The sequence below is a fragment of the Stegostoma tigrinum genome, chromosome 11, assembly GCF_030684315.1.
Source record: "Stegostoma tigrinum isolate sSteTig4 chromosome 11, sSteTig4.hap1, whole genome shotgun sequence".
NCBI classification, from domain to species: domain Eukaryota; kingdom Metazoa; phylum Chordata; class Chondrichthyes; order Orectolobiformes; family Stegostomatidae; genus Stegostoma; species Stegostoma tigrinum.
In genome coordinates, this window is record NC_081364.1 from 72,177,562 (window position 1) to 72,204,138 (window position 26,577).

The 26,577-nt window shown below is 39.7% G+C and overlaps 1 protein-coding gene across 1 annotated transcript; it reads right to left on the reverse strand.

Moving 5' to 3' along the window:
* Positions 1-6,556: 6,556 nt before the first annotated feature.
* Positions 6,557-24,181, reverse strand: LOC132210197 (ral guanine nucleotide dissociation stimulator-like 1). Its single transcript, XM_059649622.1, has 11 exons — positions 24,110-24,181; positions 23,197-23,277; positions 22,057-22,143; positions 21,323-21,400; positions 15,960-16,153; positions 15,206-15,333; positions 12,710-12,925; positions 10,596-10,699; positions 9,730-9,808; positions 7,189-7,275; positions 6,557-6,682 (listed from the first exon to the last, which is right to left on the reverse strand). Exons 4-11 carry the CDS (start codon positions 21,328-21,330, stop codon positions 6,557-6,559), a joined length of 942 nt encoding a protein of 313 aa, XP_059505605.1. The 5' UTR covers positions 21,331-21,400; positions 22,057-22,143; positions 23,197-23,277; positions 24,110-24,181.
* Between the last annotated feature and the right edge of the window lie 2,396 nt (positions 24,182-26,577).

Genomic DNA, 26,577 nt, shown 5'->3' on the forward strand with positions numbered 1-26,577 from the left:
GGGATAAAAAAATCCTCTTGCGATACTGGCAGAAAGCAATGGCAATTATTTGGACCGAGCATGACGAGAGCAACCAGTCCAGGGACTTACCAAAATCATTTTGAATTGTTGTGCTCTCTCCTCCTCTAATCGGACTCGGATGAGGCAGCTTTTCTCATTCTGGCGGTTGTCCCTCCGACGTGTTGCACACCAGCAGCTGCCCAAACCCGCACGCCTACCAGACTTGGCTGTGTCATAATTTGGTTTTGCTGGTGCACCACTGTTGGATGAACCTCCAGAGGAGGCAGTATCCACGGATTTTAATGACTGTGGAATAATTATTTTGTTTAAGAAGACGTTTGTCAATTGTTGCACATTAGAAACTTCCCCCTTTCCAGTTATATTTATTATTACACAAAATATGCTCGCCTGCTGCCCATAAAGGTGAAAGCATTCTGCGCAGGACAGCTTAATTGCAAGAACATGATGTTGTACATGAATTCTTGGTCGTTGCTGTCTTGTGAATTTTTTTACTTGCAGTTCCTTCCTCTACCAGGAAAGATCACTTCTGAGGAATTATACCCCTGTTTGTGTTTACTAGCTGTTCAGTCAACATCAACAATTCGGTACTTAGCATGCCCATAAATTACTAATTAGTTTCCCTCAGCACAATAACATTGTGGTCATTTCACTTAACCATGTAAACTGCTGCTTCAATTCCAAGTTTGTCAGATAAACCCTTTGGGGTTTCAGTTTGCACTCAGTATGTGAACATGCTTACATAAATATTTATTTGCCCACTTCACCCTGCTACGCACAGAAATCTTGAATACAACTGCAATGTTTGGAGTTAAAACACACATTTATGAAGTGTGGGTGACTGCGAATGGGCCAACAAGTGTATGGTGCAGGTCAGAATGTGTGCGGCACAGCACCACTGGCAGAAAGAAAGAGAGAGATAGCAACAGCAAAACACACAGAGATAGAGAACTAAAGAAACCGGAAGCGAAATCATCCAAGTCACTGCAGCTCTTAGTTTATTATTAATACAGAGGCAGTCACAACACTAAACAGGAGAATCTATAAAAAGGAAGAGGGTATTTTAAAACAAAAAATACCACTCCAAAACACCCAAATGTGACCTAATAATACTTAGCCCAATTCATGGGAGAATACATTGCGAAAACATTCCTGGGACAAGTCCTAGACATATTCTATAAACAATAACCATAACACAACTCTGATAATCATCCAGAATACAATGGTGTTTGGAAGAGAACACACTAATCAACAGCTCAAAGCCCAAATATTGAAGAAAAACAAAACATGCAGTCACGAGGACTCCATGCAGAGAGCTGCATTACTTTGTTGCAATTGCTGGATCAAGACCTGTCCAACATACTCTAAATACTGTTTTTGTGGGCAGTGAGCTTCAAGCTGCGACAGATGTACCCCATGCACTAAAATTTACTGTGTAGAAATTAAACATGCTGTGAATAATTAAAGATGAAATATTTTGGTTATTGATATGGCGATCTTTAAAAAAACATGTACAGCTTCCTTTGTACATTTTTAAAACCATATAAAATATCTAAACAAAACAAAGCAAACCACATCTGAAAAAAAAATCAGCTCTCACTTCATGAGCGAATAATATCTTTTCTGGAATCAAATGCTTCAGTAACCAGCACAAAGGTTGAATTTTGCTGGGAATTGCACAGCTGTCTTGCCTTCGTTCTGAAAGCAAGTAACCCAACTTTGGCAAGTGGGACCTGGGATGGAAAATTGCTGGCAGCAGCCAATTATGAAGATGCTCGATGGAATGGCATTAAAATTAAGGATTTCAGTCTGGCTGAAACATCAAAATGGCTATTAGGCTAATAGCTCTTAAAAGGAGAAGGAGATTGGCCAGGCAGTCATCCAGCTCCAGTGGCTGGGATGGTATCACTGAGTACCCTTGTGTCCACTTGACTGCCAAAGTGTAGTCAGGATAATAGATGGCAGGAAGACAGAAGAAAGGAAGGAAAGAAAGAAGAAAAAAAGTGTCTGGACATTATTAAACAAACCAGTGTCTCCAGGGACAACATATTTTATGTGATGAGTGCCTCACTGTCTCACCTTTTCCAGCGCTTTTTGCGAGGTGCTTGGCTCTTCCATTTCCAAGTGTCTGGCTGAGGTAATGCTCTCGTCTGAATCCTCATTCCGAAGGGATGCTGGCTGCTCAGAGCTTTTAGTTGGAGCGCTGTGTACTTTCACACCTCTCCTTGAAAACAGGCTGCACAAGGGAAAGGGGACACAACAAAAATATGGAAACATCATTGCATTCTAGACAAACTGTCAAAAGTATTAAACGAGAATGAAGGTATATTCATGATGAGAGTACCAGAAGTTTGATGTTCGCCACATTTGACCTGTGAGAAATTAATAGTGGCACACTCATACCAAGAGCTCGCATAACTAGTACTGAACACCATTACATTGTCTAATAGTTAGGGAGTATATGAACAGGTGATAATGTTTGCATATTCAGATGGCATGAAAATCTGGACTTCTTGCAATGTTATTCAACCTGCTATCAACCTAGATCTTATGAAAGGCAAAATGTGGACTTGAATACCCAGAGAGTGGAAAATTTCCCCCAACCTGGCCACATGCTCATGTGTACATAATTTCTTCCCGAAAGCTGAAGTTTATTAAAAATAAAACATAAAACGTAAAACAAAGTAACACCATTGATAATTGATAGAAAACTGTCCACAGCACTTGGTAAGGTAGGACAGTGAACTCTGAATTTGGCCTTCAGTATATTGGTACTGCAAACGTTAGGATTTCTATTCAGTAACTTTCATTTATATTGCACGTTTAACATAGAAAATTTTCCAAAACTCTCAAAAGAAGTACAGCAGATGGCATGATAAAAAATTCCCACACTGAAAATCCTGATTGTTGGTATATTGGGCATTAAATAGTACAGGGAGCAAGAGCAGATGGCTGCTGAAATGTGAGATTGCACACTAATGTTGCAATGTTGATTGCCTGCACTTCGAGAATCACAATTAAGCCATGGAAGCCTAAATCACATCCATGTAACATCCACACTCATGTGAAGAGAAGATATCCCAGGAAGTGATTAAGTGTTTCCCTTCTCTTTCTTGGTTTCTATATAACAATAGTCACATGTCACAGTCCAGATCGCTGCAAGGCACAACACAGCAACAAGGCATGGTTTTTTCTCTGAAACTCTACACGGGTAGGTGGGGGAAAAACCTGACTTTGCTGAGTTCTGGTCAGTCCTTGCCTATTGAACAGAAATATAAGATAATATCTCCAACTCAGGAACATTACTGAAAACAATAACTTTGAAGTCTTTACACATGTATGCATGACAACACAAACACATAATTTCATGTCAACTTCTACATGGAAAGAGATTTGAGTTTTGAGGTGGAGTTTCAAATGTGAGAAGCATGGCTGATAATTTTTCAACAGAAGATATTTCTGCTGCCTGCTGACCCACAAAGTAGCACACAAATCTGATTTTTCACTCAAAATTGTTAAACATTGCTAGTTTTCATTATACAGGCCCACAAATATGCAAATTTAATTCACTGTAACACCTTTTTTGTTTACTTGTCTCTCATAAACAAATTCATAAATTTAGCCATGGTGCAGAAACTTCTCAGTGGATAAATGAGAATCGCGAGGCAATACCAAGCTCATCACAGGTCCACATTCCACATTCATGGCCATAGCAAAGAATCTGTATCAATCAGTCTACACTAGACACATGCACGTGGTGAGAATAACACCACCACTCCTTGCAGCGTCTCAAATTACTCGACCAGTTACTAAAAACATCCCACTCCAATGAAACAATAATGACCACGCATCAAATGTCTCTATTTGTCAAGGAACAGATGTACTTATCTTTCTGTCCAATCATCTCGATAAAAAAGGAAATAATGAGATATCTGAGGTGCTGAACATGGGATACTTACCAGCTGAGGCACTTCAACACACTCTTTTTGGGCTTTGGCGGTTTCTCGAGTTCAGAGGAGCTGCAGGACAGCAGATAAACATGTTCAGACAAGATTCATTTGAAAAGAATCAGGTGCCTTTGTTCAATACTCTGAATATTTTTGGCAAAATGAATCATTTACAGAGAATTGAAACTGCATGAATGATAATTTTGTTTGCAAAAGGCACGTGTTTTCAGGCAAGAGAACACTGAACGTTACTTTGACTAATGAGCAACAAAATCTCTTCTGTGGGCACATCAATCTTTTCTGCTTTATGAACAGCAGATCAAGACAATAAGAATTCTGAAGAAGTGTCACCAGACCCGAAAGTTAACTCTGCTTTCTTTCCACAGATGCTGCCAGACCTGCTTAATTTTTTTCAGCAATTTCTCTTTGTGTTTCTGATTTCCAGCATCTGCAGTTCCTTTGGGTATTTTTTTTTTACCAAGACGATAACCGTCTTAGTCTTTTTGCAGAACACATGGAATTGAAAAAAATTTGATGCAACACGACAGAATTGATTCATTGAGCAACTGGCTTTATCCTCATAGGTCAGAATTCATTGTCAAAACTTTGAAACCAAGGAAAAGGAAGACAGTAAGTAAACTGGCAGCTCACAAGCATTAAAGGCAATTATAACTAGAGAAGATTTCACACACAACCCTTAACTGTTTTACCTGCACACTCCTACAATACCAGTTACGCACTCGCTATCCTCACTTAAGTATTGTTGCATAAAGAACAAGTCTAGAAAATTCTCGTTTGAACGAAGGGTGTATGTTGAGCAAGCAAACTGCAGGGATTTGATACCCAAAATTATTTCATATTCCTGAAAGAACACAAATAAATAATGAGCTGTTAAAGAAAGTTTAAACTGCTATAATTGTTCCTGCTAAATCCTAGTCCGTGGTATTTTGAACAGCATCGATAACTTTTTTCAAAGTGCACAGTACATCATGTCACAAAAATATTTCTGCTTTGGAAATAAATGACACGAACGTGATTTTTGAAGGAGATATTTCTGTACAAATTATCCAGGATGGTTTCAGGACACTAATTCCCAAAACAGTGCTTCAAAGATGGATTTTTTTTTAAATGATTCACTCAAGAACAATACGCTGATTTCGGGTGAAGACAAGAAATGTTATGAAAGGTCATTCATCGATGCAAAAGGAAATCTGCCAAGTACAAAATAAGTGGCTGTTCTATAGTAACTGGTACCAAGACAGACGGTGAAAATGTTGAGTTAATTTTTCAAAGTTGCACCACCACGAAATTGAATGGACCATGAGCAGCTTGAAGTTACTGGACTATTTTCTTTCAACCACAGTGGCTTCTTGGTTGAATCTTGTCACAATTTGACATGTAAAAAGGGGCAGGCCTCTCTAAGTCAAACTCTGACAACATGTTACTGCCAAGTTGTAAAGTGCCAGCCAGTTTTCAACAGGTCAGTGAAAAGAAACACTTCACTACATCCACATCAGCCACGACAAATGGCGGGCCATTTGACAGATTACATTCCGAGCTGGTGAATTGGAGTCACACAGCGTTCGATGCCTATTTTGCCACCCAGCTGATTTTACATCACATGGCCCAGTTTGGCAAATTCAGCATCAGCTGCTTCTGATCGGAACCTATTCTATTCATAGGGATCTCAAGTTACAGCTCTGTTTGTCATAAGGTCAAATTCCTCTCGAATTAATATTCCCAGGTTGCCTGCTGAATTTTGCAGTACAAGACGAAAATACAATCTGTGTGGGTTTCCTCTGGGTGCTCTGGTTTCTTCCCAAGGTCCAAAGATGTGCAGGTTAGGTGGGTTGCCCATGCTAAATTGCCTGTCGTTCCCAGGGATATTTACGTTCTGTGGGTTAGACGTGGGGAATGGGTCTGGGTGGGACGCGCTTCAGAGTGGCCATGTGAACTTGTTGGGCCGCATGGCCTGTTTCCACACTGTGGGGATTTGATGATACCTTCAACAGTAGCCATGGCAACAGGGATGTTTGAGAATTTGGTATGACCAAATTCAGAAATATGGAGTAAAAAATACTGCCCAGTCAGTGAGAACCCCAACAGCTGCAATCCCTCAATTTTTTGACATCCCATGACGAAATGATGTCTCTCATCTAAAGGAAAATACTAATATGGAGAGATTGTTTACGCAGTGTCTTCAATAATGAAATAGCTTCCATGACACTGAGATTAATTGAACAACATCTTCACTCACATAACGCCCGGCATATCCTGTACGTGGCTGTGACTGCTCAAAGGTAAATTGCAGCACATTAGCAGCGCAAAAGCAAGCCATTTGGCTGAACTGCTCGATGCTGATCTATACACCTCTCCCACCTCGATTCAACTCTTAATATGCCTCTTTGTGTCCTTTCTGACATCTAACTTTCTCTCAAACTCATCTGTGCTCATCCTCTCAACGAGTCCTGGTAGCAGCAGCTTCTGCAATGTGGCTGCTCTGAGCCACAAAGCATCTCCTTAATTCTTTATTGGATTTATTAGTGACCATATACATTTAGGATGCAGCTGTAGATCCCCCTACACTCCCATCAAGCAAATAAAGCAGCACATGAGTGAAAAGCATGCTTTTCCCCTTTCAGACAATTCCAAACATTTTGCACAATGCAATTTTCAGTACTAACTTTTTGTCTCTTGTCAAAGTTGATCCAGCCATTCTGTAAGAGATAGACAAGGACAAAGAAAATTAATTCAATATGGACAAAGATCAAATGGTACTACACGATCATGAAATTTAAAAGATCAGAAGTGAAATACAAGCTCTGTAAACTTGCTTCCATTTTAGGATATCGTCAAAGGTCAATCACAAATGATCTATCATACCACCAGGTCCAACTGTGGACATTACATAGAGCCCTTTGCTCCAGTCAAGTAGGTCAGTGCCAAGCTGGTGGCATTCTCAGCTGCTCAACTTCTCAATAGGCAGTGACATCCAGGTACCAAATTTAGCTGTACAGAATAAAAATGATTTGCAACTTATCCAACTTTTTGTAAAACTAAACCCATATTCAATTAACTGCAAAGTGAATTGAATGTTCCTTTGTTTACAAATTGTTTGATTCACAGCACAAAGCATCAAATTAATCTGATTTAGGATATCCTAAACTGTAACAATAGCGGTCATCAGCAAATAAGGAATCCAAATCTTGTAAAAGAGACTTACTGAATAGTAATTAGGGAAAGCTGAATCCAGCACTGAAAACTCTGTTAAGAAAGTTCCCAGGTACGGCACAATTCCCTGAACTATATCCTAGAAAAAGAGAGGTGAATTTGTTTAATCCATTGTGAATTCAGTGTCATAGTTCCCAAACATACTACTCCATGTCTTATTTATTTCTTTGATCATGCAACTAAATCTATTTAGAATCAAAACTTAGAACTCAAAATTTTAGACTGTCATACGGTGGAATGCAAAGTTGGAGTTATAAAGGCCAGACAAGTTCAACATTTGATCCCTGATCTGTGAACTGTAAACCAAACTCAATATTTGAGTAAGTTCATCATTTGGAGATTGGAAATTTTCTACGTAATGTGCAATTTCGCTTGAAGATAAAAACAATTTACCTCACCAGATCTCCAAAACTTTGTCTCAACAAGTTTAAATGTAATTTTTTTCTAAACTCAAGAATATAATTCTTCTCAATGTCTTTTCATAGGACACCTCTCTTACCCAAAGAAATAATTTAATGGTCTCAGACGGTGGGTTGGTTCAGAACCTAAGAGCCTAGGAGATCTATCGGAATTGGCAAATTGGAAGCAATATTGGGTTTGTGGCGGGAAGTAAATGCGATTTTTGAGGGGCTTTTCGGCAACTTGATGCTTTCATCCAGCAGCATACCAGAGGGTACAGTAATAGTTCTTCCTGAATGTTGAAGACACGAAAGCTCCAAGTATGAACAGCCGGTTCACAGATGACACAAGAATTGGACGGTTGTAGACAGCAAAAAGCCTTAGTCTCTCGGGTTACACATATGGGCTGGTTAGAAGGCTTGAACAGAGGCAAATAGAATTCAATCCAGAAAAGTGTGAGGTGAAGCATTTTGGGAGTCTAATAAGTCAGGAGAATATATGTTCAATGAGATAATAAGGTGTGGAGCTGGATGAACACAGCAGGCCATGCAGCATCAGAGGAGCAGGAAAGTTATTGTTTTGGGTCTGTATGACAGAGGATCAGAAGGACCTTGGTGTGTGCATAAACATATTCTTGAAGGCAGGAGGACCTGTGGATAAGTTGGTAAAATATTGGATACTTGCCTGAATATAAGAGCAAAGGTGTAATGATGGAACAGTAAATAACATTAGTTGCGCCACAGCTGGAACAATGTGTGCCTGGAAACTAAGGCATTTTGCTACTTACTACCGCTCCAATTCTTGTGTCATCTGTGAACCTGCTGTTCATACTTGGAGCTTTTGTGTCTTGGGCATTAATGTACACACAGCAAGAACTACCACGGTGCCCTGCACCACTGCCAAAACACATTTGTGTAAGATGCTGAAAGATTAGCAAACCATGCACTGTAATTCACTGCATAATCTGGGAGAAAGCTTTATGGAAGTTATACAACTGTCCAATCATGAACTCACATTTTCCCCTGTATACTTACAGAATTTTGCACCACAAAAACAATCATCATGCAGAGCACACATTTTTGATTATAAAAGCAAACCTACTTTTAGATTCAATCTAGATCAGAAAAATATGTTGAAATTCTGTACAGTGCACCAATCACAACACACAATAAACAAAGTGTGACAGCAGGGCAGTAGAAATTCTGGGGCAAACATCTGGAAAGCAATGTAAAAAGATCGTTCACTGCAACTAGAACATTGAGCAGTTTGAAACATGGAGTGTCTGTCAAACTGACAACATGCTAGCATGATTACTGCATTTCTCCCTCTTCAAATACCAGCTTAAAAATGCTTCAATTCCATCTAAGAATGATTTAGGGAATAAGAAAACTTTGACTATTTTCTGAGCTGGACAACTAGTTTGGTAAAGTGGCACCAAAATATTTATATCTAACCAACTATTTTGTTATTTTGTCAAATTCAGGAGCAAAATGAGTGGACAAAGAGCATGATAAAAGGAGTGAGGAGGAATGGCTAGAAACTTGTCAATTTTCGTCCACGCTAGTTGAAACTAGATAGTCGATGTCTGAAATCCTGAACAAACAAAGAGATATGAATATCTCTCCATTCCTACGCAGCAAATAGTCCTTACTGCGGAGAACAATAAAAGGAAGACATGGTAATTGAGTAAAAACACTTATGAGAACCAGTTAAATCTCTTAATGTTTTGCCTTGGCTTTTATTAATTACAAGGCCCTTGAAGTGTACAAAGCAAAAGAAAAAGAAATTGGCACATATCACACTTTAAACATTGCTTCAGTTCAAATTTCCAAGATAATGAACACTGAGAAAGATAATCTATGAAGGCTGCATCACTGCAGCATAACCACATTAGATGTTGATTAAAATGTTAACTGCAATATCATCAGCAATTATAAGAATCATGGCAAAACAATCTTGGAAGACTTGAACCAAGCCAGACCACCTGGACTGCAATACATATATTCCTGTTGCAGTATTGATTGACAGAATCTGTACGCATTCAGTCACCAACTGAGTTCATTGCAGATATTTTACTAGAAACTATTGATCACGCCCTGAATATAGTCACACTGGGCCAAGTGCAACACCTTACCTCCATTAGCAGCTCTCTACTTGCTATAAAGTTATCTTCTTCATTGTTTGAAAGGTCTTCAAATGTTGTCTTCCTGCTCCTAGTCAAGAGAATGAGACAAATTACTCTTGACAGAATAGAGTCAAGATAACAAACAGCCGACATAGAATCTGACAAATAAGCAAGTAATACAGACAGTGAACGGCAGTGAAGCATTTTTACAGTAAGTATAGTTATTTTAGCCAAATTTTTCAGAAATGTTTTGGCAATCTCTGGGGCAGGTAGAACTTGAACCCTGATTGTTGAAACCCAGGGATGGGGATACTGCCATTGTGCCGCAAAAGCTCTTGAGTGCAGTCGTTTTGGTGAATCTCATTGCAGCAAGAGAGATTTCATTCCCAAGCTGCCTACAAAAAACAACCATGATCAAACGGTCTGAGGCACACAAACATAAACTACAGGTGTGCACTTCAAAGTGTTATAGAGTGCTTTCTTGGGAGATTAAAATAATTGTTGTCTTTGTATTTTAGTATCCCACATAAACCTCTGGCTTATATCACCCCATCACAGCATATCCACAGGAAACTGTGTTACGTTCCATCCAACAGCAGATCAGTTTTGGAACACGATAGTTAAATATTTCAAGTTGCCAAACAGTTTTCTTTTTCCACTTAAACAAATTAACTCTTTGCTCCTTCGTGAAAGAATGAAAGATTCTGCCAATTAGCCAATTGTTAGGATTACACTGTAGTGCCTCTGGTAATCCTGTTAATGCACCGAGTGTGTGAAGATCACTTGTGCAAGTAAACCTGGAGGTCAAACCTGCAATTTCCTACCTCATATTTATTAAATAAAAATTACATGGCTCTTTCTGAACAATGACTTACTTTGACACGGCTGCCCAAGTCTTCTTCAAATTGAACACACTATTTGATTGCAATGCAGTGGTAATAGCATGCACTGACGAGAAATTCTGCAAGATCCGACATTCCTGTCAGAGAAAAAAAGCCGTGAGTTCTGTGGAAAAAGCAGTGACTCTCCATTACCCAACACCTCAGACTTTTTAAAAAGGTTCTATCAGTAAAATGTTAGCTGAGAAAATAACAGCATTAACAAACAAACTTTTTGAGGGAAAGAATTCCATGATTCTTGGCAACTCAAACCTTGATATTCATTTTGTATCCCTCTGAGACAACCTCTTCAGTTCACTTGCTGCCAGCCTGTGACTGGTTAGATATGATTACTGACACCAAAGGAGAGCTTAAAATGTGTAGGATTGAGACATGGACATCTGAGTGGTAGAAGTAGCGAAGGTAGGGGGCTGGAGGCGGGGTAATCATCTTTGTTATATCCATCACATTTTGCTCATAAATGAATGATAGGTTATATTATCTGACAGAATAGGAGGGCAGGACCAGTCACGTGAGATACTCATTCGAGGGAAAACAGACAAATCAGGAAATTGGGTCTCCTTTTATGAATCACTACGTTATTGATACTGAGTTAACTAATCTTACCTAGATTAGCAGCTGAATGTCCTTCATCTGTTTCCACCACCCCCCCAACCTGTTGGAGGTAGGGAGAAAACTGGATCAAATCAAACCTCCCAAATGTGTACTTTGGGGTGTGGTGGAGATGAGGAGGAAGCCTGCGAGTGTTTGTTATCAGGTCTCAAAGCCACTTCTGCTTGGGGAGGAAGGCCAGGGAGGGGCAGGGTGATCACACCATTTGGGATTTCTTTGGAGGTGCGTCAATTGGCATAATCATAAGAGCCTTATCTGATTAAGGCCAGCAGGTAGGTTCTCAAGCCCAGAGTCTTCCGGCTTCAGGGAAATAAAGCTGCTGCAGTAAAATGGAAGTAATGGAGGGCACTTCAACATGGAAGCCACTCCTTGTCAACTATTGTAAAAACTCAAAATCAGAACTAGAAAAGTCAGCCAAGTGATCAAGTGATTCCTCTTCAGAGTAGCCTTTGATAGTGCCGGTGGATATGTCAGGAACTCTTTCATCCATGTCTACGACTGGGTGTCAGCCTACATTCGGGTGAACTGCTCCATATTGTAAAACTGGAGACAGACTTTCAAATCCCCATCAAGGTCCCATTAATGCCTCAAGACTCTTATCGAGTCAAAACTGATGCAGGCAGTGTTGCCAAGACCCAAACCAGACTTCTCTAAATTAGCTGGCAACAGAATTATTGTGAACTTTCATTCCAAACTTTACTAATGAATGAATATTTTGTTGTCACGTGTATACGGGAAAATACATTGAAAGTACAGTTTTGTTGCAAAATCCAGTGCAATTTAGGATTACAAGATCAGTAAGAATCAATTATTTCCTTTACTTAATTAGTTAATGACTTGGTTCCTATCCTGATCCTTTCCAAATGTACGAGTGGGAATGCCACATGTTGGCGACAAGTACAAACCTGGTATCAGATCTGACAGCCCTTCCTCACTCTTTTCCCGATTGCTGACTAACATGCTGAGACAAATTCCTTTGGCAAACACATAGGAAACAGACAACCAGGCAAGTTACTGAAGTGCCGTCATGTAGGCATACAGAATGCAGAACATTGGGAATAAAATGTACACTGTTTCATAAACTGACTACAGCTTGGAAGGGAGGCAAATAACTCTATGTAATGCCCAACAACTAACTTCATTTTTGAAGGGCCAGTAAAAATCTGAAATCAGTTTGCCTTTTTTATCCACATAAATATTTTTGATTAGAAAAAAATACATTAATATTTCAATGCAACTGTAAACTGAGGCAAGAACTATTAGCAGCCAGCACTACAGAAATTATGTATGCTAGGATTTTCCATGAAGCATTCAACTCTTATTCAGAAAAGTATTCTGCTTGCCAGTTCAAGAGGCTTTCAAACCTTGGACATATCAACACATAGTGTTAATGGCTTGCTCTCTTCCACCATGGTTGTTTCATGCACTGTGGACTTTAACATGTCACAAAGGCTAAAAACCAATAAAGAATAGTGTACCTGGGCAACATCAATCCATTTCTCAATGATTTTAGCCCTCTGCCATGGTTTCAACTGTTGAGGTCTTAATATGGTGCTGGTGACACATTTTGTAACATTATTGAACTGTGTAATGGTGGCCTGGACGGTTGATACCAGATGCTGTTTTTCTTCCTTCCCTCGTTGAGACCAGATGGACCCTAAACATTGGCTGGGCACAAGTTTCCGAAAAAGATCCTGATCAAAAATAAAAAGGAAACAAAGGTTAAAGGTGTCAGTCGTGCCATGTTTTTAGCAATGAACGACAAACAAGATTTGTCCATCCATGGGTACATTCGTCCTGCTAGTTTGCAACTGTACATTAAAACTGCATGATATAATGTCAATGACTGGCTACATATTACTCACATTGATGCACAAGGGCACATAGGCTATTCAGACAGATCAAAACCCTCAAATTTTCAGTCATCTGCTTCCTATTTGTAGGTTAGATTTAAAATCACCGGTTATCTCCACCCAACTCCGACTGTTGGCTCCACGCACACCATCAATGCACGGCTCTGCTGGCAATAGTCACTGCTACTGATGTTCAGCCCTGGTGGCCCACAGGCTAGACAGGCTGGGCATCAGTATAGCAGCCCTGCATCATGTCTACTTCTCGCACCAAGGCAGGTTGACAGAACACAATGGCAGCCCGGCCCTCTGTTGGTTCAACAGATCTCAATATCAACACTTCCCCACTGTTGGTTTCATGCTGAACACGAATATTGCCAAACATCCAAGCTTGTCAACTGGCCATTCAGATTGCATAAAGTCCTTCTGTCTCCCTCTTCAAGATGAGCAACTCCCATCAACAATTATGCCCCAACAGTGAAAGTTAACACAGCTGGCAAATAGTTCCTTCAGATCCCCGTAACTTCATTCAGAATGGAGAAATTTGACAGTCTCGTCACTTTCAAAGCCAGAGTTGGCTGTGACAGGTTGGAATAGAATGGAATGCTCAGAAACCATCAAGTGGGAAACTGTTGCATGTTTATGCAAGCATGGTGGGCTCTCACTTTTAACAGTCTGATCACATCACAATGATGTCAGCGATCATTTCTGGCAAGGAATAGCTTAGGCTAACCCTGCTGCCTCGACAGCAAACTACATAATAAAACTCCTGCTGTTTAATGCTTCAGCCCCCTGGACCTGTGCGGTAAAGGAAAAAAAAAGAACTGGCAATGAGGATCAAAAAAACCGCTTTGAGATTCATCAGGTCAAACCACTGATTTGAAAAAAAGACTCACAGCCCTCACTGCAGATCTCTATGATTCAAAAGAACATTGAGATGCTCCCAACAAGAGGATTTCAGTGCAATATCATATTAATTTCACCAAATCTAGATTTAGAAGTATGAATATTAGATAACTATTGTAAACCAATGCATGACTTCTATTCACAAGTTTGTGAACAAAAGAAAAGCAGCTACATTCCTCGACAGACACCCAACGAGGTTGCTGCCCACCAAAAATGGCTGCTGTCATCATTATGTCACATGATTAGACTCTAAGTGCCAGTCGGTATATACATACACATATGCAACAGAAACTGCAGTGAAAACAGACAGTTACCTTTGGAACTCTGTGCAGAAAAGCAGCTGCCCCTTAACAAACTGAGATAACAAAGTGTGGAGTTGGAGGAACACAGCAGGCCAAGCAGCATCTTAGGAGCAACTGTGCTCACCCAGCTCTGTGCTTTGTTATCTCGGGTTCTTCAGCATCTGCAGTTCACATTATCTCTTATCCCATAACCAAAACCAACTTTTGACAAAGTGGTCACTTCCAGATGAGATCGCTGCACCCCTGTTCTGAACACTAACATATGCTTGGGATTTTTGAGACCTAGAGGACTACTTACATTCTAGAGTCACACCCAATGCTGACATACAGACCACTGAACATCCACTTCAAGCCTAAGCCTATGACCAGACTTTGACATAACTCAAATTTTGATTCAGCAACTACGAGTCTCATTTTTTAGAGGTAGACATCAAGCCACCTTGCAGACGAGACTGGAATACCCTGTGGCTGATTCCACTCCAGAAGATTTTGGGAAAACAACAAAATTGCCATCCTGGATACTACAAACAAAATCAGTGGACTCTTGAAGAATCAGTGACTGTTATGATGAAACAATTAAACTTTTACCCTAAAATACTATTCATTTTGTCAAGGTTCAACACTAAGTTACAAAGGATTTTCAGTGCTCTCTCAGGTCACTTATTTCACATGACGTTCATTCAAAACAAATGACAAGTGCTGAAGTATTAGTTGGCAGGTATTTCAAGCGAGATACTGAAGTTACACGTCAAACAACACATTTTAACATCTTGGAAGACTGCATTTTGAAGGGAATTCAGTTATAACGACTGGTGGAGCAGTAATAGCATTTAACAACACAGAGAGATTCAGATGCCTACTGCTGACTGAAATATCTTATTCAGAATGACTGGGCCCCAGATTCCTGTTTACTCACAGCATCCATAAAAGTCAGCTGCTCTGCAATGAAGCGTGATGGGTAGGACAGGAGCTTTTCGTCAACTTGTTCGATGGTTTGGTCGTGTTCTTCTCCAATATAGAATCTAACTCTTCTATGGTAGCCTTCTGTGCAAGTGAAGATAGACATTTATTTTGTGCCCAAAGTTCACATTGCTCTAAAATATCTCACAAACGTGTGAATAGAAGTCATGCATTGGTTTACAATAGTTATCTAATATTCATACTTCTAAATCTAGATTTGGTGAAATTAATATGATATTGCACTGAAATCCTCTTGTTGGGAGCATCTCAATTGCAAAAGAAATTGTATTTAATGACAGATTCCCATCCCAATTTCTAGCTTTAGGAAATCTTCCGAATCACAATCTATTGTTTCACAATAACTTGCAAACTTATTACATCAGATTATAAAATAAAATGTCATTGACGGCAACAGTTCAAAAGGAAATTGTCCAGAAAGTCATATTACATGCTGCTGGGTCTTATCGGACCATATTAGAGTATCAAATCTATGCAGAATTTTGTCTTGTACATCATGTAGTACAGGGGTAATCATTCAGCAATAATTTTAATTAACTTCGTTTACCCAAAAATTTGGAAGTAATTTTGAAGCTTGTCAAAGGAAACCAAAATGAACTAAATCCTGAGACAGAGGGGCAAGCCGCACACAAACTTGTAGGGAGGCTCCCAGAATTAAAACCACATTTTTGCAACATAATTATAAATCTTACTGAACATCTCTTTCTCCGCTGTTTCCTCCGCCAAAAACCGACTCAGGAGTTTCTGGGCCCGATGTTCAGCATCTGACCCCGGCACTGTCTGGTTCAAGTAGCAAAGTACCTTCCGGAGACAAGAGTAAGTTGGAACTTGACGAAAGTCTTCGGCAGACTCCTCCAGCCAGATTTCAAGAATTTCAGGTATAGCACTGGAAATAAAGTCAGAGTTTATATCTGTTTATCGGGGAAGCAAAACGTGTGGGAAAAAAGCTTCTAATTCTACAAATGTAAATGCAATAGATTAAAGTTGGAATATGGGGTCATCGTGCTCACACAGGAGATGAGCTGCCATCTTGAGCTGCTGCAGTGCACATGGCAATGGTGATCCTGCTGTGCCATCAGAGGGGGGCTGTGTGGCACTTTGACCCAATGATGAAGAAATGACTGTCCAAGTTCGAATTACGCTGGCCATGGATGGAAACTGCAAGTTGGCCATGTTTCCAAGTTTTCTTCTATGTCGATTGCACAAGTAAGCTTAAGGCTCACGTATAAAGTGATTTCACATGTGTCTGAGGTTACTTATTACACCAGCAGGACCTCTTGGTGTTTAGAGTTTGCTAGTAAAGAGAAAGTGAGCTTTAACAAAAAATCTTCTTTATAAAAGTCAAATGGGACAAATCAGATGAACAAAGAAAAACACAAGGATAATGATGATTTGTTTGTCTTTGTTCTGGGAGTTGCATTGCCAGCAGTTGGATACCTCGGTAACATGGATAAATTGGGTCCAGCTGAGGATGAATAATGAAATACTCCAACATAGTCAGCTTTCAATTCACTTATTTTAACTGCCTGCCTGGCTAATACTGAGAGGCCACGTAGCATTATTTCACAGGTAAATCAATGGTTACTTTTTTGCAACAAGACGTCAGCGGCACAGAGAAGTCATCACACCACTGAAATCGAACCCTTTGCACAGAAAAACTCCCCAGGGCACTTCACAGCAGATTAACCATACAAAAACTGACAAAGGAGGAGATATTCAAACAGGTGTCCAAACATTTGGTAATAGTGACTCTTCATGAGTTTCTTAAAGGTGAGAGATGGTGATGTCTAGAGGAAGAAACTATACATCTGCAGGAAGTAGCACTAACGGTGGTGGGCTGATGAAGAAAAAAATCAAGTAGTACACAGCACACTGGACTTGGCAGAACAGAAAAGTTCCAGGCAAAGTTTGGGACCTAAAATAATTCCAGACAAAAGCAAAATAAGAACATGAAAGGATGTGAACACAAGAATTGAAAGTTTTTTCGAAAAAAAATCTAAAGTTCAGACATTGGTCAACCGAGAGACAACGTGGGCCAGCAAACATCAGAATGATGAGTCTTGTTGTGAATTGGGAGATGGACTGAGTTGCAGCTATGGTCTATGATGCAATAGGCAGGAGAAACCTTTGACGTTCCAAAGACTCCAAAAAGTAAACATTTGTTTGATTAGCATCCCCAATTTACATGGAATATTTTACACTGAAAGTGCTGTTCTAGTTTTTAATTTGGAATTTCCTTATCTGCAGCCCTACACTGAAACAGATGATCACTTATTTGAGTCCGTTCATAATAGATCATTACAGCACAGAAATTATATGATGTGAAACATTACACACAGACATTGGGGCTTCACTCAGACTTTACCAGCTCCATTCCTGTTAAACAGTGGTTGGTGTAGGAAGTGCTAGGCAGCCATAGTGCCATATGCAGCAATAGCCTCTTGTTGTTTGAGAAAGATATACGACTTAGAAATAGTTTACACTGGAGGGACTATTTTGACTTCATCTGCTTTCAGATCAGTTGGCATAGGTCGTACTCTTTTGCAATGATTCAAAAACACAGCTGGCCCACACTGGTAAGGTGCTGAATGATATTAACTAGTGAACATGGCAAATTATGAAATGAAGTGACTCATTTTTGGAAATGTCAAGAGATTGTTTTTCAGTGAGGTCAGAAGAATTATGAAAAGCTTGATAAAAAGGTGAAGTTTTTAATCTGCTTTCTAAAAAATGGAGAAAAGCATACTGTGCATTTCAGATTTTAGAGTCTAAACAGCTGAAGCCATGGCTGGTAACAACAGGACAAACATAATCCGGGATAGGGAAGAAAGTGAAACTGGAAGAAAGTGAAACAGGAAGAAAGAGAAACGTCTGAAGTGGACACATGGAAATTGCAGAGATGGAGGGACAAGGCTGTGGAAATGTTATTTGTTATGTTACCTCTCGGAAACAGTGACTAACTGAAACACACTGGAAACGTGACCTAAGGAAGCTGCCTGGGCTCATTTGGTCCTGAATCTTTCAGAAATGCTTACATCACATTACAAACACTCGAACAGTAACCCTCCAAAAATATATAGAAAGAAAAATCAATTCAAAAGATCACAAAACCAAAAAATTCCATATCCTACTGAAAGTCTTCGTGGCTGGGAAATAAGTTGCTGAGCTAAAGAGCCTCTACCCTGCTGACAATATGGTAGAACTTAATTAGTACTGTGCAGAGTCCAAAATTTGACCCAAAACACTTTTCTGTCGTCCCACTAGAATTAAAGTCTCTGTTTCCAATAGATTCATTAACAAGTTACTACATCCCTAACGAGTAATCTGAAACCTCTAATCAGCTGCAGTGTACAACATCATTTCATTTAATTACTCATTATCATCCTTCCACCATCGAAAAGGATCATTTCCTAAAGCAAGCACAACATAATCTTAGATTGCAATGGCACTGGAGAGAAGTGTATTCTTAAAGTATTAGAGTATTCCAGAATTGAAATAATGATATATGGGTGCACTTTCTTTTCAATTCTGGCCACTTGCGCATCTGAGATTAATTGTTTCATCGATGACAACTTCACTGGATATATTCCTGCCTCTTCTGCCCTCACTCAAGATGTTCCTTTAAACCCATGTTTTGACCATGCTTTTACTCAACCCCTCAATATCTGTGTTTTCTTCAATGTCAGACTGACAGGTTGTAAGCTACTATTCTGTAAAAAACAAAAATGATAATTTTCTACTTTACTCAACCCAAAAAACTTGAATTCAAAAGGAGATTAACATACCAAATAACATGCCAAACCAGCACATTACTTTCATGAGGATTACACTGTCCTCAATCGGGAATCAGGATAATTTAGGTTCCTTCATACACTTCATCCCTATATGTCTCTTGAGACATTCGTACAGGAATATTGTGAAATTAATCCGCACCAATTTGGTATCCACAATTAGCTGTGTCCATCCAGACGTGAGTAGCTAGGTGTTGGAGAAGAATTTCCAGATAACCACCAATCCCTGTGGCTTAGATTTCTAAAACTTTGTTTCATTTACCCAAAAAGACAACTGGGTGGGTTAGAGTGAATAGCAATGCAAAAGGCATCCCAACTGTGTTCTGAATTAGTAGGTACTGCTGATGCTGGAGTCTGAGATAACAAGGTGTGGAGCTGGATGATCACAGCAGGCTAGCAGACAAGGGGCTCAGGAAAGCTGGCATTTCAGGTCTGAACCGTTCTTCAGAAAATTTCTGGAGGAGGGCCCAGACCCGAAACATCAGCTTTCCTGCTCCTCTGATGCTGCCTGGCCAACTGTGTCCTAATTGTTTGATTAACAAGAGGGATTTTTCCTTTGCTGCATTTTTCATAAATTGTTTGAGCTTTATTTCAAACTTCAGTGCAGCCCAGTTGTGAACGCTTGCTATTTCATCTGAAGTAAAAATATTCCCTGAAAATCCTCACTCCCTCAAATTGACCATTTTTCTCAATGCAATACTGCAAAAATTTGCATTTGTATTTGCTCACAAGTAATTTATCTGTGCTCGGCCCTTCAGGCATTGGCTTTCTTGATTATAAAAACGACAAAACAATATCAACTCAAGAAAACAAAATAAATGAGTAAGCAAACCATGTACAAAAGAAAATAAATCACTGTATATATAAAGGTAAGAATCTCAAACTTTAATGTCCCCAAGTCCAGTTCAGCACTCAAATCTAGTGGATAAATGTTCTTTCGTCTTAATCAAAAAGCACAGAATTTAATCGAACGGCCAGACAAACCAGAATAATCCCATCTTTAACCCCATGCTGCCAAAGTGTCATGCAGGGCAGCATGGTGGCTCAGTGGTTAGCACTGCCACCTCACAGCTCCAGGGTCCCGGGTTAGATTCCAGCCTTGGGTGACTGTCTGTGAGGAGTTTGCACATTCTCCCCATGTCTGAGTGAGTTTCCTCCAAGTGATCCAGTTTCCTCCCACAGTCCAAAGATGTGCAGGCTGGGCGGATCAGCCGTGTGCTAAATTGCCCTTCGTGTTCGGGGAATGGGTCTGAGTGGGATGCTTCAAGGGACAGTGTGGACCTGTTGGGCCGAAGGGCCTGTTTACACACTGTAGGTAATCTAATCTTATTCAGAGCAGTAAAACAACCTCAGCAATCTGGTACAGCTCAAAAATAACTAGAATTTCAGCTAGAGATGCATTTGTGCGATGCTTTCTGCAGTCAAATATCTTTGAAAGCACTTAGTTTACAAACTTCAAACATGAAAAATCATTTCACAAGATCATTTGGATTTCATAGATTCAGGAAGTATTAATTCAAGATCGATTATGTGCAAAATGTACAACAGCAGCACGGAATGGGAGGGCTACCAAAGTCAGGACATCACAAACAAACCACGTGCCAAGTATATGACTGCTCTAGATAGCGGTATCATTCGGTTTCAACTATTCACAGGAAGTTTGCAGGATAACTTCTAATAAAGTGGTGTGAAGAGGAAAACCATTCCTGCAATAATGCATCATTATCACAAACTAGACTAATGACAATCTGAGATAAACAACCCCAAAAGCATGATCATGTAGGACAAACAATTCCAAAAGACAAAGAATTTTGGATGATTTACACTGAAAAATATTAACAAGCCAATCTCTAGGAATAATGCAATCATTGGACATGCAAGGCAAGCAGCTTCTTTAATGCAAAAACAGAGTTAACATTTTGGGTCCAGCGACCCTCCCTCAGAACTGGAAGGGTCACCCGGACCTGAAACATTAACTCCATTCTTACCTTCACAGATGTTGCCAGAAATGCTGAGCTTTTCCAACAACTTTGTTTTTGTCCCTGAATTGCAGTGTCCGTGATTCTTTCAGTTATTATTTAGCTTCTTGAATGTGATTGTCATGGGTTGGAGTGCTGTTTGCCATCCTGTATTGGGTGCCTTATATATTCATGACAAAGGCTCTACATTATTTTACAGGTCTTTCTGGTTCTCCAGCAATTCTTCTCACATTCTTAAATTTCACATTGAAAATACAATTTCACTACATGTCAAATCAAACTTACATTTTCATTAGTGTTTCCTTTTCTGCAGGACTGAAATTATATTCTTCTAGAAAGCTTGATCTGTTGAAGTCTATGCTTCTGCAATTGATCATAAACCACAAAAGAAAAAGCAAATTAAAATGGTGTTTGGGTCTACAATTGCTTGCCAGCCGTAAAATAAGAAATGAAGTCTCAAAATTCAGCATCCTAAGCCGTGATCAGCTAACTTTATGAAACAAGGTCACACTCTAAATGTAAAACTGCATAAAATAGTGAATACGTTCTTTAAATTTCCTCAGGAAGTTTACCAGAAATGCCCTTGAGGGCCAAAGCAGCTCGCCAGCAGTGGTGGTGGCTGGTGGTAACAGGGGAAAGGAGCAGGTGCAAGGAGTGAAGCCACTTCTTCAATAGCTTACATTTGCTATTAGTCCAGAAATTTCAGTCTGAGATAAACTCAACACCTTCACACGCAACTGCTGCTTGTGCTTTGTATTGCTTGTTCCTCAGAATTAGGGAGAGAATATGCAAAGAACTCAGAAGCTGTTTCTTCATCAATGTGCCATGATCTGGAATGATATCCGTGTTTTTGTTTCTGTGGTATGTGTTACAGAGTCATACAGCATGGAAACATCTCTGCCTTCATGAAGAGATTTCTGATTATCCAACCTATGGCCACCAGCTCTCCAGCCATTCCCCTTACACACTACTGTATTGCAAATGAAGCATAATATGGTCACATTTTGGATCAAACTCACTTCTTGACTGTCGCTCCCTTCTCCGGTGAACTTAAATTCTGAATTTCATCAGAATTCGGACAGTGTTTGGACTCAACACTTTCACAGCTGCAATTGAACATCAAGAACAATTTAAAACACCTCAAGCAAACCCTTTCATCTTCAGTTAAATCCATTAAAATACCCATGAAAATTGAAGATTCAGAATGACAAGCCTTCATCAGATGGTTTTATTAAACAGGTTACACACCAGATGGTGAAGATTTCTGAGTCTGCATAAAATGTTAGCCCATATGCTCCCCAAGTATTCTTGCTTGAGACTGGGATTACAGTTCCTGTGATGCTGTCCCGCCAATAAGATGAATCTAGTTGCTGGATTTATCCACACACTTTTGAACATAAACATAGTACATGTTGTAATCCTCCAGTCCTCTGATACCACCCCCTGTATTCAAACAGGATTAGGTTGTTGTGCAAAGTGCCACTGCAGCCTCAAGCTATTTTTTTCTTTCTCAGTATCCTCAGTTGTCTACAATTCACTTCCTTCTGAGTTATCAACACCAGGGACAACCAGCCGTTCTAATCAAAGCAGAAATTGCTGTAAAAGCTCAGTGGCTCAAATTACTCAAAAATATTAACTCTGCTTTCTCGCCACAGATGCTGCCAGACCTGCTTAGCTTTTCAAGCAATTTCCATTTTCGTTTCAGTTTTCCAGCATCTGCAGTTGTTTAATGTTCACATTTCTAAAATGCTGTCCAACCTCAGCTCATCCTAGTCTCAACTATTTACTTTTCATCGTGAATTGGACATCAACTTCTTCTGAATAGTATCGCAGCCAGGCCCTTACCTCTGTGAAGATTAAACAGTGATTTATGGCCATTAGCCCCACTTTCGCTACCCTTTCACTGCTCACAATGGAGGACGACATTCGGATTCCCTTTTAACATTAGCTGCCAGCATCATTTAGTTCAACACTTCCCTTCTGAACTACTTATAATTAACTCGGTACACACTGGGGTCATCAATAATCCTCATCATTTGTACCATTTGCCACACTTTCCTGCTTGTGGGAACATTCTGACACTGTCACTAAACAACCTCCTGCTGTAAGACAGACTATTGTTTCATTACAGTTTTGCCTGAACTTGTGTTCAAACTTACTTGCTGCAAATGCCTTCTTGCTCCTTTTGAAGTTGGACCTCCTCCAAATCAAAATTATTCTGGATTGTTCCTTCCTCTTTTCTGTAGCCAAAATAAATATCTTATGATATGGTGCTTCCTGAAATGATCCATGTCTGATATTTGAGCGATAGTGTGTGTGTATGTGTGTGCACAATAATTATAGAAGTGGTAGTGCAGGTTGAAGATCTCATCAGGATTCTGAACTTTAAAAATTGGAGCATTGTATGAAAAACAAATATGTTCTGACTAATCATGATTAAACAAAAACCTCCTGATTTCCCCTCAACTCTGGTATTTACCAACCACACTTCAGGAAGGGATTTGAGAGGGTGCACAAAACATTCACAAAAAATATTACCATAGATGACAAACTAGACAGCCCTGTGGAGAGGCTGAAGGAGCTTGGGCTGCTCTTGGAGAAGACTAAGAAGTGATTTTAAAAGTGTTCAAAATTATAAGGGTTTGGTTGGAATGGATAAGAACAATCGGTTCCTTGTGACAGAAGGCTTAAGAAGAAAAGGACACTGATTTAAGATGATCAGCAAAAAGAACCAATGGTGACAAGGATTTTTTTTTTAAATGGCATCATTAGAAACTGGAAAGCTCTGCCTCATTGTGTGGTGGATGCAGCTTCAATTGAGGTCTTCAAAAGTGAGCTACAATTTTCTAAAGGAGAGGTTTCGCAGTATTACACAGTAAAAGGACTTAGGAGTGAACGTAGGCAAGTCCCTCTTTGAGAGCTGGTACAAACATTATTAAATCATTGTCTCTGGGCTATTACCATTCGATGGCTATACAACATTGCACAAACTGCTAGCTCCCCAGCTATATCCTACCGCTTTGTCATATTCTGAATAATGATTCATTTTGTCATGCATGCAATTAAACTTACTCAGCAATTATTTCGCTGGATCCTGAAGAAACACAACTTCCATTTTCCTCACCATTTGCACTGTCAACATTTCCAGAACTGCAATTGATCAAAGAGGACAAATTAAGTCATTTAGAACAGGCAAACTCGTCCAGAATTAAATCCAACCCAATTCAACAACAAAAAATCACAGCCTTGAGAGATGGATTGTTTTGACTTCCACAGGATGCCCACAGGCCTTCATATTGAGGCAGTGCTGGGGTGTGGGTTGGAAGAGACAGAGCAGGGCAATAAGGAGAGAAAACCATTTCTTCAGTATTTCACCCTTGTTGAAAGCCGTTTCTGGGCAATGCAAGAACTTGATACTGAAAGACAAGCAAAATTTAATCTACCTTTGAAAAGCTTTGAAAGCTTTATGCTAATTCAACATTATCCCATCTCTCAAAATAAGCCAAACGTTGCAGAAGCAGTGAAGCAGTTGCTTCATGTGATTGCTATTGTCTGGATTGGTGCTCACTGCACTGCCAATTGGGGTATCTTCCTGAGGCAACCCTGACATAATCCTACAGCGAATCCCAACAGTTTCCTTTCACAGTATTAGATCCCAAATACCATACAACAGGTTTAATCTGTCGTCACATCGAATTTACTTGTCAATTACTCCTTCAGTTTCTGACAAACTTCGGTTTCCACCCACCACACAGTGTGACATGTCAATATTTTCACAGCTGCAACTGGTCACAAAACACCAAATAAATCATTTTACTTGTGCATATGATCACATTTTTAATTTCTGGCACTCTTATCAACATTGGGATTTGTGGCTGTGAGGGGGAGCCAGTGGGTAGATGAGGTGTAAAGATGTCAAATAAAGAACCTCTGCACTGGGACAGACAACAAACATCCCAAAAGAGAGGATTTAAGTTTAACTTCCTCATATCTGAAAAAAAAACTCAAGCTCTTTACAGACTATTGACAATTCAACCCTCACAAGCACAGCTTGTAACTCAAAGTTTGATTCAGAGCACTGATGTAGGAATTTGTCTTTGCTCAAATTCACTGAAGCTTGAGGTCAGATTAGTCACCATTGGCTGTTTTGCTGAAAAAAAAATCATTTTTCTATCCTGCTCCTTTAACAGTTCTGAGTTTCGTTAAAGATCTGGACAGAATAAGCTCAGGGTTAATTCAAGGTCTCTGACTTGTGAAAGTGCCTGACTCCATGAATACACATGGCAAATGACCAAATTAGATAATTCAAAATGCAAATTATTCAATGGCAATATTGTATGGGAGAAATACCAAGGCTCGGACATGGGGAGCAGGTCACATTCTTAATTGAAGACATATTTCTTCAAATGTTACGGACATTTGGAGGACACTTCACTGAACTTGGAGGAAGTTTGTAGGGAGGGTGCAGCTAAACAGGAAGGAGGAACACAGAGAAGTGCTGAGGTGGGGTAGAGGAGATTAACTCATCTCTTTAGCAATTTTACCAGAGCCACATTGTCCAGAAATATAACCTCAATATTGATCTGAGAACAATTTCCCATCTAAGTGTTTTGGATGCTTCAATGGTGATGCTATTATTTCAGACAACTGTCTCTGTTATAAATTTTCGAGGGAGGCAGCCCAGCAGACACTTTAATATGACTGCCATAGTCTGGAGTGGCACTCATTACATTGCAACAAAAATTTTGAAGAAATCAATGGTTCCCCATCATTCCCTTTTCACACTGCTGCATTCCAAATGAAGCAGAATTAAAACATATCAAAATTATTTCCGATCGACCTTGCTTCCTCATGGTTACACAGATGCCTGGCAAACTTTGATTCCTACCCATCCGACAATCTATACAGCCAAAATATCTGCAGCTGTAAGTGCACATGAAGCACAAATTAAGAAAAGGATTTGCATCTACAACTGACTTGTAAACATTGAAAATAAATACTGAATCCCAAAATGCTCAGTATTTCAAGTCCCCATTAGGTCAAAGTCCACATGAATGACTACAGTAGATGGTTTGCTTTCCAAATTTTCAGAGAAAATATGTAGGACACTCCAGTTACATCGGCTGGTGCATTTGAGGGGAGGTGGGAGGTTTCGCAGTTTAGCATTGTTGCAAGTTAGACCACCAAGGTCTGGATGTTGAGGGCCAATCAAATTTTCACTGAACATTTTAAAATGTTTTCTATGGATCAAAGGCTGAAATGTGTCATTGATTTAATTACTGGCAATGGCCTCGGAGGGAATAAAGCTGTTTCTTTAATGTGATTTTTATCGTCTCGAATGGTGACATAATCTTTCAAGAGCTACTATATTCACAGCAATTTATTTTCATGGTATGTATTATGAATGAAGCACAGAAGGATGAAACTTACTTTAAAATGTCTGCAGTCGCTTTTGGTGAACTTGGTTCTTCATCTTTCTCAGAGTTTGGGCTGTCAAAGGTTTTAGACCTGCAATTCATTAAGACCATTCGACCATAAGA

Excerpts from the sequence above, each read along its gene's own strand:
- LOC132210197 (XM_059649622.1), bottom strand. Across the intron at positions 15,334-15,959 it reads AGCGGAGAAAGAGATGTTCA|AAGGCTACCATAGAAGAGTT; the intron begins GTAAGATTTATA and ends TCACTTGCACAG. Across the intron at positions 6,683-7,188 it reads CTTTCCCTAATTACTATTCA|AATGGCTGGATCAACTTTGA; the intron begins GTAAGTCTCTTT and ends TATCTCTTACAG.